General features: G+C 39.3%; 1 protein-coding gene across 1 annotated transcript in view; it reads left to right on the top strand.

The window, feature by feature from the left end:
• LOC149153276 (malonyl-CoA decarboxylase family protein) overlaps window positions 1-16,865 on the top strand; it is a 440,473-nt gene that overhangs the window by 158,442 nt on the left and 265,166 nt on the right. The window contains exons 8-9 of the mRNA XM_089439676.1: window positions 11,326-11,384; window positions 11,520-11,597. Of these exons, the coding sequence (XP_089295802.1) occupies window positions 11,326-11,384; window positions 11,520-11,597 (137 nt within the window). The remainder of the gene's footprint in view (window positions 1-11,325; window positions 11,385-11,519; window positions 11,598-16,865) is intronic.

Raw genomic sequence — 16,865 nt, 5'->3', positions numbered from 1 at the left:
AGCCATGAAAATTGGTGGAGAGGCAAAGGCACAAGAGTTCTAAAGAACCATAAACCGTTTGGTGAAATTCCACCTGGATTGTATTTTATTAAAATAATTAATATTTTTAATGATGTTCCTAAGTCTAAACTTATGAAAATTAAAGTATTAATGGGTATTAATCAAAATATGGGTGAGAATGTTCTAGAAAGCAGATCAAGTCAAGTTTTAATCTTAGTCATTTATTAGAGATTTAATCTCGGCTGTTGAAGTCTCAACGAGAAAAGTATAAGAAGGAGGCTTGGGGTTCATTTAGAAAGACACGCAAAGAGAACGAATTGATCTAGGGTTTCGAAATTTCTGGGGCTAGGAAGCTAAGAAATTCTAAGTGATCATTGTGCAGTAGAGGGGCAGGGATAGTTCGGGAATACTAGACCGAGAGGTGGAGAGCCACTAGTAGAGGCAGCGCAACACCTAGAGGGACTGACACTGGGCCAGTCTGGGCCTATGCAGGCTTGACACAGAGCCAAAAGGGTAGCACAGAGGAGAAGCGACCTTCATGCAGAAATCCGGAACTGTCGGAACAGCCGGGAGAGGTTGACGCAGAAGCTCCAGGAGGTAGAAGAAACACCGCAGGTGTAGATCCTGTAAGGCTGACGTAGAGCCTATGGAGGGTCAACGCAGAGATAGCCGGGGTTAGCCAGTTCTGTTGCTGGATCTGCTGGAAACTGCCGGGTGAAGTGAGGTAATCTCACTAAGTTTTCCTCCATTATATTTTTCTCTGTAACTGGATTGCCGGGAGGTCATCTAGCATCGTTTTCAGAACTACTGCTTAATAATATAAAACCCTTAGAGTTGCTGCACTAGTTTTCCCGCATTGGGTTTTTCTAGGGACTATTTTGTCCAAAAATAACAGTGTCCTATTTATCTTCTTCTTTGCTCAGTTTCTTGTTTCATGTAATCAAATTAAATTGGTGTAGGCTGCAGAAGTAATTTACTTCAGTATTTTTAAGAAAATAACTTCATAATGTATATTAAGTAGAAGTAAATTTAGTTTTGCTGCAGTAGGGGTTCCTTGAGTATAGGAATTTTCATAGATCTATCCTGCTCTTGCCAACCATCACCACTAAGTCTGCCATCCACCCTCTCAGGAATGTGCCAATACAATGTCTGGAGCCAGGACACCCACTGGAAAACTGCCTCAATCACACATGGTACTCTGCTCATGCAAGATCTGGACATGCCCTGTGGAAAGAGTGGCACATGTCCCCCCCGTAATCAACTCCCCAGGTATAGGCCCAACGATGAACAATATGCCACCCCTGTAGAAGATCACCTCATCTCCCACGCTGTGGCTGTCAACTCGCACACCGACCCTGTTCCTCCACTGGAGAATATCTATCGTGCCCCTGAGGCACTGAATCTCATAGCGTCGTCTCAAGAAAATCTCCCAAGTCTTGTTATCCATACTGTGGGTTTAGATCGAACACAAGGCTCCCCTCAACTACACGTGGTGCCAACGAGTGGAAGATGCATGGGTTCCGATGGGTATGATCAAGAACCCGTGTGGACGCTCTCGGCCCTTATCGTGACCGATCCGCTCTCCCAACCTGGGTATGTCCACCCTAATGACATGCCTGACATCCTCATCAAGGAATCTCCCTGCTAGTAGAACTCCCTTAGTCTGCAGTGCAACCCCGCACACTACTGCATATAACCATGTATCCTCATGTCTCCTGGCATACAACTGCACCCAATCGCACATCTTTGTGCACCACCCGACCCTGCTACATGCTACTGCATCATCCCAGATCAACTGGTATCCCTCTTGTATTGATGTGTCTGTCACTCTATGAGGTAATGCACTAAGATGTGAACCGCTCCTCCTACACCACGATGCAACCCTGCACACCATTGTGCACCACTGCACACTTTTGTGCTCCTCTACATACTGTTGTGCACTATTGCATACCCCTATACACCCCATGGATATCAAGGTCGAAGACTGAGTCCATAGGCAACATCTCGCATCCTGTCAGGATCACCATCTCTACTACCACTCTACTGGTAAGCCCTCCACGATGTGAGCTATACCTCCTCATCTGCCTAGATAGACCTAAGCGGCCTAACTCCTCACATGCTAATGGGAATGATACTATTGTGCCTAGCCTCAGTAGCCCCTGCATCCCATATGCCAATAAGAGAGCATTGTCTCCATACAATGCCCCGTCTGATAGCCCACTGGTGCCACCTCCTCCTACCAGCTCCTGCCAAAGTAGGCTAATCACCCTGTGACTCCACACATTGTCAATATGCCAAGACGAATCATTAAATCTATCTACTCGCCTGTCAAATCATCTTGTCCAATCCCAAAGGAGGGATCGAATGTACAATCCCCTGTGGAAGGAATTGTGAAAATTCCACACCTGGAACCCCTACTACAACAACTGATGATATTACTATTATTTGTTAAATTCCTTTAAGCAAATTACTTGCAGTTTACTAGGGCAAATATCGTAATACATACACTACAACCTTCACTTAATTAAGTATTATGCGGAAACAAGAGACTAAGCAAGAAAGAAAATACAACACAATGGACACTATTATTTTTGAACAAATGTCCCTGGAGAAACCCAATGCGGGAAAATCGGTGCAGCAGTTCTGAGGGTTTATTATTATTAAGTAGTAGTTCTGAATACAAATCTAGATGCCCTTCTGACAATCCAGTTACAGAGAAAAAGAGACTGGCAGAAAACTTAGTGAGATTACCTCACTCCACCTGGCAAATCCCCACTGGTCCGACAGCTGAACTAACTGTCCCTAGCTACAACTGCGTTGCCCCTTTGCAGTAACTGCGTGGAGCTCTCTGAGGCTCTGTGCTGGGTCTCCTTGCCTCCTAGAGCTCTGATGTCAACCCTCTTGACTGATTCGACAACTCCCCAACAAATTTCAGACTTCTGCTAGAAGACAGCTCTGCTTCTGCACTAGCCCTTTTGGCTCTGCATCAAGCATTGCGTGGGCCCTCTTGGCGCAGCGTCAGTCCTTCCTGGGTCTGCGCTGCCTCCACTGGTGCTTCTTTGCCTCTCTGCTGAGTATTCGGGGTTCTATAGAAGATGCTTCAACCCAACTATCCCTGCCCCTCAACTACAAGAAATCTCCTTGATCGAAATTTCGTCCTGAGAACTTCTCACTTTAGTAATTCGATCTCTTGATCTCTCGGTGTGTTTTCCAAATGACCCTCGAGCCCCTTCATATATCTTCTGTTGGACAACCAACGACATAGATTAACTCTGAATCAAAGGCTCAGATCATTTTAGCTTGATCTTCGTCTTCTTCTAGAAGCTACATCCATAATTAGATTAATACCCATTAATATTTTAATTTTCCTAAGTTTAGACTTAGGAACTCCATTACAAATATTAATTATTTTAATAAAATTGTTTCCAGGTGGAATTTCCCAAAACGTTTTTTGGGTTCTTTGGAATACATGTGCCCAAGCCTCCCTGCAAAATTTGAGGCCTAGAGCACATCCGATGCTACCCCAAATCAACAAGAACAAGCCCTCCAAGATGATGGGTGTCATACTCGGCTCATGTCACTTAGTGCTGCTAACTTGGCCGTCCCCTCAGGTTTGTCTAGACAATTCTGCCTCCTTCAACCCAATGCATAAGGGTGGGATAATAATATTGTAGATCCGATCAATGTGCCTCTGAAGCGAACTATGTTGAAAACCTAATGTGTGGCCTCTCTGCTGCCCCTCATCAATGGCTAGCCCAAAGGATGGCTGCACATCCTCCTCCATCATGGACTCAACATGAGCCTCCAATTGCTCCTCCACAGACAACCCAACACGGAAGACATGCTCACCAGTCAACTGTAGGTGATTGTTGTCTGGAAAATCTGTCATGGACCTGGAGGCCTCTATGAGTCTATACCTATTGGCTCCTCAACAACGGTGGAGCTGTCTTCCGACACCTCATCAACCTGTGGTGGCTATCACCTAAGAACTCGGTCACAACCCTAGATACCTCATTAATGGATACTGCAACAATGGGTGACGCCTCATCAATGGGTGTATGCTCAACTCCCCCCTTGCCAACCATGGCTCCTTCAACTACTCTTTCATATTCTTCCTTAATACTCCTCATCATCCCTGCAAAATCCCACTGAATCTCCATCGGTTTGTGCATGTCCCTTAGTTCATAGAATTCCCAAAAAGAGAGGGATGCCTAAATGCCATGACCCAGTGATTGGTATGCCCTCCAGTTTGCTCCCAATAACTCCACATCAGTTGCAATCATGTCTGGATTCCCAACTGTGGAATGAATCAATTTCTCCCCCGCATCAATCATCATTTGTTGCATCCTAATCATCTCGTTCAAGGCTACCGCCATGTTGTTTGATTCTAATCTTTCCCACAGGCTGAGCCAAGATTATGGCTCTGATACCACTGTAATATTCCTAATGGAAATATACAATGATAAACAAAGCAAACATAACCAAAAACACATTGAAAAATACTCAAGCATCAGAGCACTATTTTAAAGCCAAAAACTGCGCTGCTGAGCCATTTTATTATAATATGAAGAGGGTACAATGAGGTGCTAGAAAGAGTGCACATGGGTTTGCTCAAGGCAAGCTAGCTAGGCCCAAATGAATAAGAAGAAGTCCCCCTCAAATACACTGCTACTCTATCTCCTAGCTCTGCGTTGAACTGCCAAGAAAAACACTGCTGGGTGTGAAGATTTGTTGCTAGGGCCTCCTCCGGTGCTCAAAAAATTCTAGGAAATTAATCCCGGCCTCTCCACCAAATATCCAAAATAACCCACTAAGGAATTGGCCAATGATTGACTTTGGAAATTTGGCCCTATTTATCCTAGCTCTTCTAGCCGCTGGTTGAAATGGGACCCTTGTTTGACCCCTCAAATTTGCCCAGAAAATTCTGTCAAATTATTCTTGAGGTCCTTGTCAAAAACCCAGAAAAACCCAGAAAGAGTTTGTCCTAGGTTTGACACTCCAAAATTGACCCCCAAATTCTTGGCCCTCCTCCACAAGCAAAAGATGTAACCTGCAGCGAATGCTGCGTTTGCTGCTCCGCCAAAATGCTGGAAAATCCCCCACAACACTTTCCCGGACTCCACCTCAAGTTTCAGCCCCTAACTCCCTTCACTCCTCAACCTCCCAACGTGCTTTCTCCAGGAACTGCGCAGTCCCTGCATTGCTACAACTTTCCCTGTTGCTGTAACTCAGCTTCCTTGCTGCTACTTCCCCACTGTTGTAACTCGAACTTCTTGCTGCTGTAACTCAACTTCCTTACTACTACTTTTGCTGCTACTGTAACTCGACTCGCTGCTGTTGGTATGACTTGGGACGAAGTAGAACTCTCTCCTTGGGCTAGCACTTGAAGTCCACCAAAGTAAGGCTTGAGATCTCCACTCGGAGACACTCATGTGTTAAACAACATTGCAGACTTGGCTTCAACTCAAACATGCGATGTCAAAGACACAATTTCTGAATAGATGAATTACTGCTTAAAATGAGTGCCTCTTGCTCTATTTATAATTCGTGGCTCCTTCTCTCCTTGTGGTCCCCACTCTCTCTTTCTTCCTAATTCGCACTCCCTTCTTTTTCCTCTCTCTTCCAAGAGTTCGAGTTCCCTCGTTGGGTCGAATTCTCTTTCTTGTGGTCCCCACTTTCCACTAGAGCCGCAATATTCTTTTCCTCCTAAGTTCCAAGTCCAGAATTGTGTCCTATCCCTAGACTCATCTCTAATGCTGAAAATCAAAATTGGGGATATTACACAATGCGAGAATTCAACCGCATAAAATCGAACCACTGGTGGAAATATATTCGGTTCTCTCTTCTCTGATAATTTTGCTAATATATTCAACCTCTAGGAATGGAACTCAGCCTCTGGTTAGGTTAAGATAAACACCTGAAAATCACAAAGGAATATTCATGGGCTTGCTAGAAAGTTGAATTTCAGATCTGGAATTAAATACTGGAAGGTATATCAGGCTTTTAGGAGAATTTCGACCCTTTAAATATGGGGAATTTGGCCCTTGTTTTTTGATTAAATCTCAGCTCCAAATGATAGCAATTACACATAGAATCGACCTCCTCTTGATGCAAAAATGATCTGGAATAAACCCTGATGGACTGATATCTTAATGCTGGGAGAAAGATACAAGAGAAAATCAATTTGGCCTCTTTAGTCTATATTTATTTCCTTGCTGAAATCGACCTCTAATTGCTGGATAATGTGGCCTTGCCGAGGATAATGTGATCTCCAAAGATTCGACTTCTTATAGAGAGAATTCGGCCTTTTGAAGAATCCTGACTCGACCTCTTGATAACAATTCGACTCGGTCATAAATCTGGTAATGATTTTGTTCCTCTCCAAGGGTAGCTCGACCTCTACGGAGAAATTATAATTCTCACCCTCCTGCAAATAGATATAATGCTTATGGATGCTGAAGTTTCCCTGCAACACAAACTCTATTAGATCTTCAAAATATTTCCTGAAAATGATCTAGCGAGGGTGGTAATGTGGTCCATCAAAATTGGGGAAGATTAACTAAGGTGGAAATAAGATCCATCGAAACTAGTGTGAAGATCTCGCTTGAAACCCTTAGTCTGAAACTTGCTTGAGCTTCTCTTCAATGGCAATGAAAAATCATGAGATAGAATGATTAGCAAATGTTCTCCACCCTCCTTTTATATCTTTTCATTGAGTTTTCTCCAAGCTTCTAGAACTCCTTTTAATATCATTTTATTGATGAAATCACTTTTTCTTCTAAGTGACTTTTTGCCCCTTTTTAGTAATCATAATTTACCCTCTTTTATTTAATAATATAAAATAATATCAAAATTGGGTAAATGTGTTTGGGTCTCCCAGATAATTTTCCTTCTCACTAGCCTAAAGGAGACAATTAGGCAAGCAGAAACAGTGGCTCCAAGCTCAAGAAATAGGGGACATTATGTTTTTCACTAATGAAAAAAAACTTAAAATGATTTTGGAGTTATCGCATATGCATGACATGCAAACTCAACTATGGAGACATGCCAACCATTTCTTTACCAAACCATTCAAATAGATCCTCTCTCCTACACTGCGTTTCTTCATGTGTTGATTCTTGAATTTTCATTGCTGGCCTTCTTTCCTCCCGTTCTTTTTTCTTTGGAGGTGCTTGCACAACTCCTTTGTCACACTTTGGACGAAGTTGGAGGTGAATTTTCTAGCATTTCACAATCTAGTGAGCACTCATCTCACACCAAGTGCAATAATACCGCAACTGCAGCTCCTTTCCATTTTCTTTCTTGCGATTTGGAGATTGGTCTTTCTGTCGTGTCACCTTCCTGGTAGACATTACTTTCCTGTACATAGACATTCTCTTCCAACACTTGGAAACTCTATGATTGTTTAGCCCACAAAATGAACATGAAGTTTTATGCCATAAATCATGAGTTGCATAACCATGTTTCTTCTAATCAAAAGAAACTTTAGTGTAGTCAAGTTTATACCATTGATGGTTGTCTTTGTCACAGCTATGCCGAGGTGAATTTGACAATGTAGGAATTTCTTTCGAAACATCACTTGCTTCAGCAGTTTTGGAACACTCTCCAACCTCCTCTTTACCATATCCTAATCCAACATATCGAGGTTGGTCTTCAAACTCAATGGGTTTTGTTATTCCTTGGTCATGGATTCGCAAGCCCTTTCCTTCATAACCCATTTTTAATAATAGTGCCTCTGGAAGGAACCAAAACAAGCATCTATTTGTGTTGAAATTGAACCTGAACAATTACTGCATACCTCATTTACCTTAATGTTCTAACACTTTTCCAAGGCCTCTTCTGTAGCTTGTAATTGTAGCTCCATCCTTTTTTTATCTTGAAGTTCTTGCTTCTCATCTTCTAATGTTTTCAACTGCGTCTGCAACTCAACACTCTCTCTTTCCTCTTTATACATTTCCTCCACCATTTTTGTCATGGTTAAGAATCCTTTAAGAAAAGCTGGGTCTTTACAAAGACTTACAAAAAGAGGATTGAAAGGTTTGTCATTTTTTGGAATTGCCATTTCGAATCCTTTCTTGAGTTGAAACCTTGTTAAATATTCACACTAAGAAAAACAATCAACCTGTTCTGATACCAAAATGATCCAAAATTAGCCAGTTATAAAACTTGCTTAGTTTATCCTTATACAATCTTAACATGCAATTTGAATCATAATTCTACTTTAAGGAAACAAAGTGAACAAGAAGCAATCACATAAAGACAATTTGCAAACTCATCTTGATAACAGAGTTCACCAGCCCCCCTGGCTATGTCTCCGGATTCGCTTAATGAACGAATCATTTATTATCTATCCTTCTTTACAACAAGGACTGAAAACTTCTCACCATATGTGGCTCATGTTTTCAAAAAGGGCTACCTTCTTCTCTACAAAAGGACTTAAGGCTCTCACATAAGTGCCCATTCTCCAGCACCAGAAGGGCTATATGTAAGACCTGTTGACCACTACGTGTCAATGACCTATAGCAGTACACCCCCTTTTTTCGCAAAAAGGATAGCATCTGATCGATGTGTTCCTGCCATCCAACTATCATCATCAGCTTGATCATCATCTTATAATGTAAAACCAATGTGCATGTGTATAATGTAAATAATCTCAGTAGATCCGTGTCGTGTTTGTAATCACCTAGGTAAACCTACTTTTCTGGTGACGATCTACATTTCGGGAGGTTTTTTGTCTCACCGATCCATTCTTGAATGGTCAACATAGTTCTCCTTTAGCTTTACCCCAAAGCCGGAATGGATTTTGTCACTAGGATCTTAAGGGAGTCATAGTGTTCTGGATCGAGTCTATGTAAAAGTGATTTGGGAATAATCCTAACCATTTGTTTAGGTTATTTTATTACAAATTGCTTGGTCTGCTGGATTATATTTGTGTCACAGAATTGGGTAGTTTGTGAGAGTCTATCACAAAGGGGGTTTCCCCCTTGAAATGTGAAAAAATGTAAAAATCATGATGTAAAGTGTCTTGAGGGTTGGAAAAATAATTTATCCCCTCATAGATTAATTAATTAAATTTTTTGGCCAAAATTAATTAAAATCCTAAGCCAAAAATTTAATTAATTCTAGGTCTTGGGTAAATTTAAATTCTCCAAAGGAAAAATTCGTTGGTCCTTAAAAATTAAATTTTAAGAGGTCCAAGGACTAAGGTAAATTAATTATTTTGCTGAATTTTAAGCCTTTGGTACCTAGGGTTAATTAAAATGCATTTAATTGAAAAATTTAAATTTCCTCAATAATTTAAATTTTCGACGAATGAGATTAAAAGAAATTTTAATCCTCATCAACGGTTGAGATTGCTTTGACGAGGATCACACGAACTAACTGTTGGAGGATTTATCTTTAAATAGGAGGTCATTTATCAGTTAGTTCATCCGATCTCTGGATCGTGTACTAAGCGAAAAGCTCTCTTGTAATTCTTTTTATGAGCAATAAAAGAAGACTTCGGGGTTAAATTTCTGCGGGTGTTACTCTTTGTGGAAATACTGTAAGGTGTGTCATTTTCATGCATAGATTTCTTTTTAGCCGTTGATGATAGCTTTCTGAAGAGCGATTTGAGTACATGTATCTTGCCCAGTCGCTGGGGTTTGAATGATAATTCAAGTTTTGAATATAATCGCAGGTATCTCTATTTATCTGAATTTTATTATCGTTTTCTTGCTCTATGTTAATGATTGAATTGAGTTTTGCAGAAAATCCTTGATTATTAGATCATCGGGCATTCGGGGAAGTTCTCAGCTGAACCAGCCAACTCCCGATCCATGTTTTCTGAAGAGCCCAGCTTGATTTGATCCCGGGCTTATCATAAGATTTTTTTTTTGTATGGGTGATGCATGAAGGGTTTTGAGCTTAGTACCTCCTTTAAAATTTGAAAATTTTAATTTTTTCTATGCTAAATCGATAGATCTGGCTGTTGAGAGCCTCAGATTATCAGATCTGGGAGTAGAGTCAGACTCACACTCTCTAGATCTGATAAATCTGCCATTTATGTACATAGATCTCTAATTATTTTTTAGTTTTCTGACTTAGGTTTTTCTGGGTTTTGTATATATCATTTGGGTTTTTTATTGTTGTCTTGCAGCGACAGATCTGAGGAAGAAATCTGCATGGAGTCCAGATCTAGGCCCTGGAGAGTAAATTACACAATTTGATCACTGTTTTGTGGTTAAAAACTGTCCAGATAATGCATTAATTCACATGTTATGAATGGTGATAAGCTCATGATCATTGAATGAATCTTGAATGTCATATGTATGTGCTGAATTCACATCTACTTCTGCTGTCCTCACTGTCTTGTATAACTGCAGTAAGCTTGGTAAATTTCATGGTTATTCTTTGCATTTAAACAAACACATATCATAACTCCTTGATGTCCTAAAACAGGGTTAGACTTATGGCCATATGATCTCATGTTGGAACGGTCTCTTGATAATGATCACAAACCTTCAAGTTTATGAATGTGGTGAATAAAATATCTAATGCCTTACTTGTATGGACACATTTCATTATTTAATTGATTTCACACCTTGATAGCATTGATGCCAGATGGTTAATTGAGCAAGTCCTATCTTTGAGTTTTCCAAACATAATTTCCTTTCATGAATAAACATTTTGGTCTAATTCAACTTATTTAAGGCTTGTTGATAATTGGTGATTTGATCTATTATTTACAGACTTAAACTTGCCTTCCTCTTTCAGATTGAGTTGTGTGTAAAATCAGTAAATCACCGTCAAGCCAAGTTACAGAACTTCCTATCCTTATTCAATGACTTAGCTTAGCTTGACATTTAGGGATCCCCCCCTTGACTAGGATAACTTTTCTGTTGTCTAAAGAGTGGGGCAAGGCCATTGTGGTGATAGTGGGTGGCTTGCCTAAGAGTTGCCTCTAGGCTTTCCTGTTGGGGTTAGGATCTTACCCTCTAGGAGAGAGTTTGAGCTGTAACAGGACTCAATATTGAAATAAATATATTTCAATGCTATTTGATCATGACACTAGAGCCAATGCACTGTTACTTTGCTTAATAAAATAAGTACATAGATTGATCACAAACACATCTCTAGTTTATATTGTTAGTTGGTGACAAAGTAAAAGTCTTTGTATATAAATTATAATGTTGATTACCTGGAAGAAGTCATTGTATGGGCGCTCTTCTAAGTACACACAAAATATGGTACATCTGAATTATAATTCTAGAAAACTTCATAAATTAGCTATGATTTCCATTTTTGAATGGTATAGTCTTCTGACATGAAATACTATTTATGTAGGTGAGCCCCTCATTTTTATTGAAGTTGGTCTTATGAGGGGCTTAAGCCAGTCAGTGCAGGTATATTGTGTTTGGTTTTGTTTATTTATAATATCTATTTCCTTCTTTTTCCCTTTTAAAAGTAAAATTATATTATTGAAAACATTCTAGCTTCAAAATTTTTGAAATTTGTATTCACATTTGGTTGAAATGTAGGAAGTTCTTTGGGATGAACCACCTATAGCAGAAAGTGAAGCAACGACGGCGTTGTTTTACTCAATCTCATCAACTCAGGTGGCCTTCAAAACAGAATTTTAACAATTGATCGATTGATAGGCATAACCTTAATAGCTTGTAGAGGCACAAATGAACTTCAATGAGCATCTTGTCTTGTGTTTTTGCACATTTGATTATCAACTGCCCAGAAAATTAACTCAGGCCTTTGTAAGTTCCAAAATATTGACTTTTCTATTTTGTCTTTTAGTCTGTTTTTGTCTTTTAGTTACTCACACGTGGTTGATGGAATTAGTATATGATGATGATATAATTACTTCATTTGTGGCTCACGAATTAAGTAACGAGGTCATTTGCATGAATATATAATTCAAAGTCCTAATTAGTTGCGTGAACAGATATGCACTGACCTACAAATTAATAGAATCTCTACATAAGAGGCATCCCATTTTGAATTCTCAAGATAAGTGGATGTAATATCTATGTACAATGCACGCCATACCTTGATCTTTGTTGATCATGTGTATATAAGACTAAGTTGAAATAAGAGCTTAAGTGACATCCCTTGTGTTTTCATTGTTTGTTTCATAGAAAATGCATGCACATGATGTAATGTCTCTTTTAAGTAAATTTCAATGGATTTTGGAACACTGTATTGTCCCTATCGAATTAATTCGTAAATAAGCCAATTGCACTTAACTTTCTCAAGGACATTTCGACTAACAGTTTGCTTGTGAGCAATTTTACAAACAATTTGTAGTAGTACTTAGCATATAGCGAATGAAGATCCTGACTCAGTATGATATGCAACTTAAAGCAGACATTACCAGCAATTTTATTAACAGAAATCATGGCAATTGAATGCGCAACTGTAATATTCCTAATGGAAATATTAAGTGAATAAAAAAAACATGAACTATGAACACCAACCAAAATTTGAACACACAATATATCAGAATACACAAGAAATTGCACCAAAATTTTGAGCCATTTTATTATTTCTGACCAGAATGGAGTACAAAAAGATAGGAATAGAGGAACCTGGGCTTGCTACAACAAGCAAGGCCAAACTCAGGTTGTATTTATGATGCCCAAGTGGGAAAGCTCCCCTCCAAATTCTGCATTGGCCCAAGAATTTACTGCTGCTGCTGCCGGATAGGAAATGGGAAATCTGCCATTAGATGTGCTCAGAAAATTCTAGGAAATTAGCTAGTGTCCTTTTTCATCAAGCCCAACAAAACTCAGAAAGGGTTTGGCTCCAAATCAACTCTCCCAGAAGCCCACAAAAATAGTGCAAATTTCCCCAATCTCCTCTCATGTATGCACTGCTAGATAACTGCTGTAGAGTGCTCCCAAATTTCCTCCAAAAATCCCTACAAAATTCCTGACATAATTTCCTCCTCAAGTTTTCCCCTTATTTCTCCAGCCCTTTAACCCTCAATCCTACTTGTCTCTTGGCCCCTGCGCAAGCTCTACTAGTGACCCTTGCGCAAGCCTAGAGAGGGACAATTTCTACATGAGATTCTCCCCAAATTCTAATTTGCAAATTGTTGGGAAATCTAGGGCAACTAGATTAGGTGATTTCTCTTACTTTGAAAACTGCTTGTGATGTTCTTTTACTCAACTTGATGTTCTTGTTATTAGCTTCTTCTTTCACTTGATTAATATTGTGTTCTTTATCATCAAACAACTACCAAATAATGAATATCAATGAGCAAGAGGACACAAAATGTAGGTTGTAAGCCAGGGCTAGAACCTCTCCTCTTGAGAGGAAAACCCACAAGAATTCTTCTCTTCTTATAGAATGTTCAGATGACGAATTCCATGACCTAATACCCTTGACAAAGACCCCTCCAAGACAAAGTCAACTTCTCCTTTTGATAAGCTTGCCTTCCACAAGTCAACCCAAGTCAACTTGCTCTAGACTTTAGATATCAACTTATTTCTTCTAGATTTCAGCTTGCTGCTTCAAAACTGCAATTTCGACTTATGCTGCATAAACCCTAGTTGGCATGTGTAAGATAATGATGGTGAATTTTTCCTCTTTTCTCCTTCGCTTGGACAACTGCTTCTCTAGCAATTTGGCTTGCAAGATAATCCTTTTGATATCTATTTCCGGCCTCCCAATATGACTGTAATATTTCGATCTCTGCTACAATAAGTGTTGCCCTAACTTTTCCGCACGTGTGAGGGATTGTAGCCCAAAACTAAGATTTTCGGTTTCACCTTTTATATCGTTTTCTTTTTCTTCTACGTTTTTCTATGGTCTTCTTTTATTCGTTCATCAAACTCCTTGGATGCTTGATTGATCTCCTTCAAATTGTTGAAATATGTAACTAGGTTTGGTCTTCATAATGACAGATGTAATCATGATTTTATTTGTTTGATGTAATGAGAAAATAAACTTACTAGTGTTGTTCTTGAGGCATGGGTTTCATGTTCAAGAGAATTTTTTTTAGGTCAAGCTCCCATTGTGAGCTCCTAGGGCTTGTCATTGAGTTTACAAGTGATTAAGTCATTGTCATATATGAAAGACCCATTTCGGGCATGTTACATATTTTAAAAGAAATTATCTGAGTCAAAATAGAATCAAAATGATGCTCCAAGACCTCGTCAAGTGCTACTAAACAAGTCGGCCTAAGATAGTGACAAGTCGGCCTAATATCAAGTGACTGGAAGCCTATATATAGGGCACTCGATCTCATTCAAGAACACACTTACAACTCACTCAAGTTCGATCAAGGAAGAAGAGAAGTGCGAGTAAGAGGAGGACGAAAGGAAGAGAAGAAAGATTGAGTTTTTAGATCTATTTTGGGCTAAATTCCTCCACACTTGCGAAGGTTAGGGCATCATCTTGTAGCAGAAGATACTGAATTGCAGTCACTCCGAGAGAGTCGAAGTTTTTGGGTCAAAGAAGGTCTCTCTAGCAAGTCGAATCATCAAGGAAGGCAAGTCAAGTCAAGCGAAAAAGAAAGGAGGAAAATTTGTGCATTTTCAAGCCACATGTGTGACCTAGGGTTTCTGCAAAAGAATTCGGAATTGCAGGTCTGAAACAGTGAGTCGAAATTCTGAGCTAGGGCCGAAATCTGAAGTTGTGGAACAAGTTTGACCAACGTTTACTTGAAGGAATTGAAGTTCATCAAGAAGAAGCTTTGACTTGGTATTGGAGGGGTTTTGGGTCAAGGGTCTAGGTCTTGGAATTCGTCAATTGAAGATTATATAAGAAGGGGTTTTCCTCTCAGATTGGAGAGGTTTTGGCCTTGGCTGATCGACTACATCTTGTGTCATTTGTCTTATTGTTCTTTATGGTTTGGTAGTTGTTTGATGAAGAAAAACACTAATAGTAAACAACAAAAGAAGAAGTTAATCTAATGAAATAAAAATACATCACAAACAACTATTAAAGTAAGAGAAATCACCTACACTGACTGCCCCTAGATTTTGTAACATGGTATCAGAGCTAAGGTGACAAGTTAAGGAAAGGCAGCTTAAAGAAGGACACTCAAGGAACAAAGCACTAGAAAATCATCAAGAGAATCAATCATCAAGAAGGACCACTCATCTGAAAGGCACTACAAGGAAAAGGATTACATCATCATCTTGAAGGAAGTTACTAAAGAAAACCTCAAAAACCTAGTTCGTTCAAAGAAGGATTCTACACTTGAAGCATTCTTGGGAACCTCGCACAATCATCACCTCAAAAAAGGAGACCTCAAAAGCAGCATGGGAAAAGTCGGGAAAAAGTCGGGATTAAATCCCTAAAACACGATTTTTTTGCTGGCTAATTAAATCGGCCGATTTTTTCCCAGTTGAAAAAGTTGGGATTAAATCGAGAAAGTCCGGATTAAATCGTGAATGAGGTAGTTTCTTTAACAAGTTTTTAATTTTTTTGAAAAAGTCAAGATTTTGTTGAAAAAGTCTGGGTTTTAAAAAAAAATGAATATATTTGTATTTTTTTAATTTTGCCGACTTTTTAAAAAAACTCATGACTTTAACGACTTTTTCAATTTTTGGACCCTTGCCGATTTAATCTCGACTTTGACTTTTTCCACATTGCTCAAAAGACCTTACCTCTTCTCAAATAACGAAGAACTACAAATTGGAGCATCTTGAAGCCTCTACATCAAAGAAAAGCAAGTTGAAGGCATTGTCATCATCATCAAGGAACCAAGGTGATCTCCCTCTCTTTGAAGGAAGACATCTTCATCAAGAATACATCTTCTATTATCAACATCATCATCAAAATCAAGAAGGCATCAAGTTGAAGATATTGTCTTCAAGGAGTATCTTCACAAGTAGGTATCTTTATGTCCACATCCAAATCTATCAAAATGACTTCATTCTGCAAGGAAAACAACAAATTGATTGGGTCATCAAACTTTATTGCATGGAAGAAGAGGATTGATTTGATCCTCATAGAAAATGAAGTCATTGATCATGTTAAGGTATCAATCACTGAACCTCCAAAGGAAGAAGCTCAAGCTCTTGCAAAGTACATGAAAGGGGAAGTTAAGGCTCAAAGGATCCTTATAGAATCCATCAAAGATCCTCTCATACCCTATATATCAAAGTTCGAGACATCAAAAGAAAGATATGATAAGCTAGTAGAATTGTTCTCCGTAAGTACAACTGGATAAGTAATATCATTAAGACAAGAACTCTACAAGATGAAGATATCTAAGGAAGATGGAATAGCCTCATACTTTATGAGTGTGTTAGAAATAAGAGACCAACTACAAGAATTGGGAGAAATAATGCTCGATAAAGAAATGACCACCACAGTGCTTAATGCACTACTCCAGGAATAGGGCAACTTCACATCAAGCATCTATGGAAAGAAGGAAGTGTGAAAATTCGGAATCCCCGAATCACTACTACAGCAACTGATTATATTTCTCTTACTGAATCAAGTTATTTACAATATTATACAGTAAATATCAAAATAAATACAACTGCAGCCTTCACAACTTAAATAATATGTGGAAACAAGAACTGAACAAGAATGAAATAGCACACACAAGTGACACCATTGTTTTTGGACAAATGTCCCCAGAAAAACCCAATGTGGGAAAGTCGGCGCAACAACTGAGGGTTTGTATTATTATGCAGTAGTTTCTTAGTAAAATTATTCAGATGCCCAAACTGGCAATCCTATATAGAGATCTAAATGGAAAAAAAAGATAGTGAGATGATCTCACCCTGTCACTGGGAAATCCGGCACTAATTTGTGCTGGATATGAGCCTTTGCACTGTCTCTACGTAGTACTGTGTCACACCCATGCAGTTACTGCGTCACCGCTGCTGGGACTGCGGTGCACCTCTGCTCAA

This window comes from Pinus tabuliformis, chromosome 9, assembly GCF_031772625.1.
Source record: "Pinus tabuliformis cultivar Carrire ecotype Pingquan chromosome 9, CPIR1, whole genome shotgun sequence".
NCBI classification, from domain to species: Eukaryota; Viridiplantae; Streptophyta; class Pinopsida; order Pinales; family Pinaceae; genus Pinus; species Pinus tabuliformis.
The sequence above is the reverse complement of the archived record's forward strand: the minus strand, read 5'-3'. Positions and strand labels throughout refer to the sequence as shown.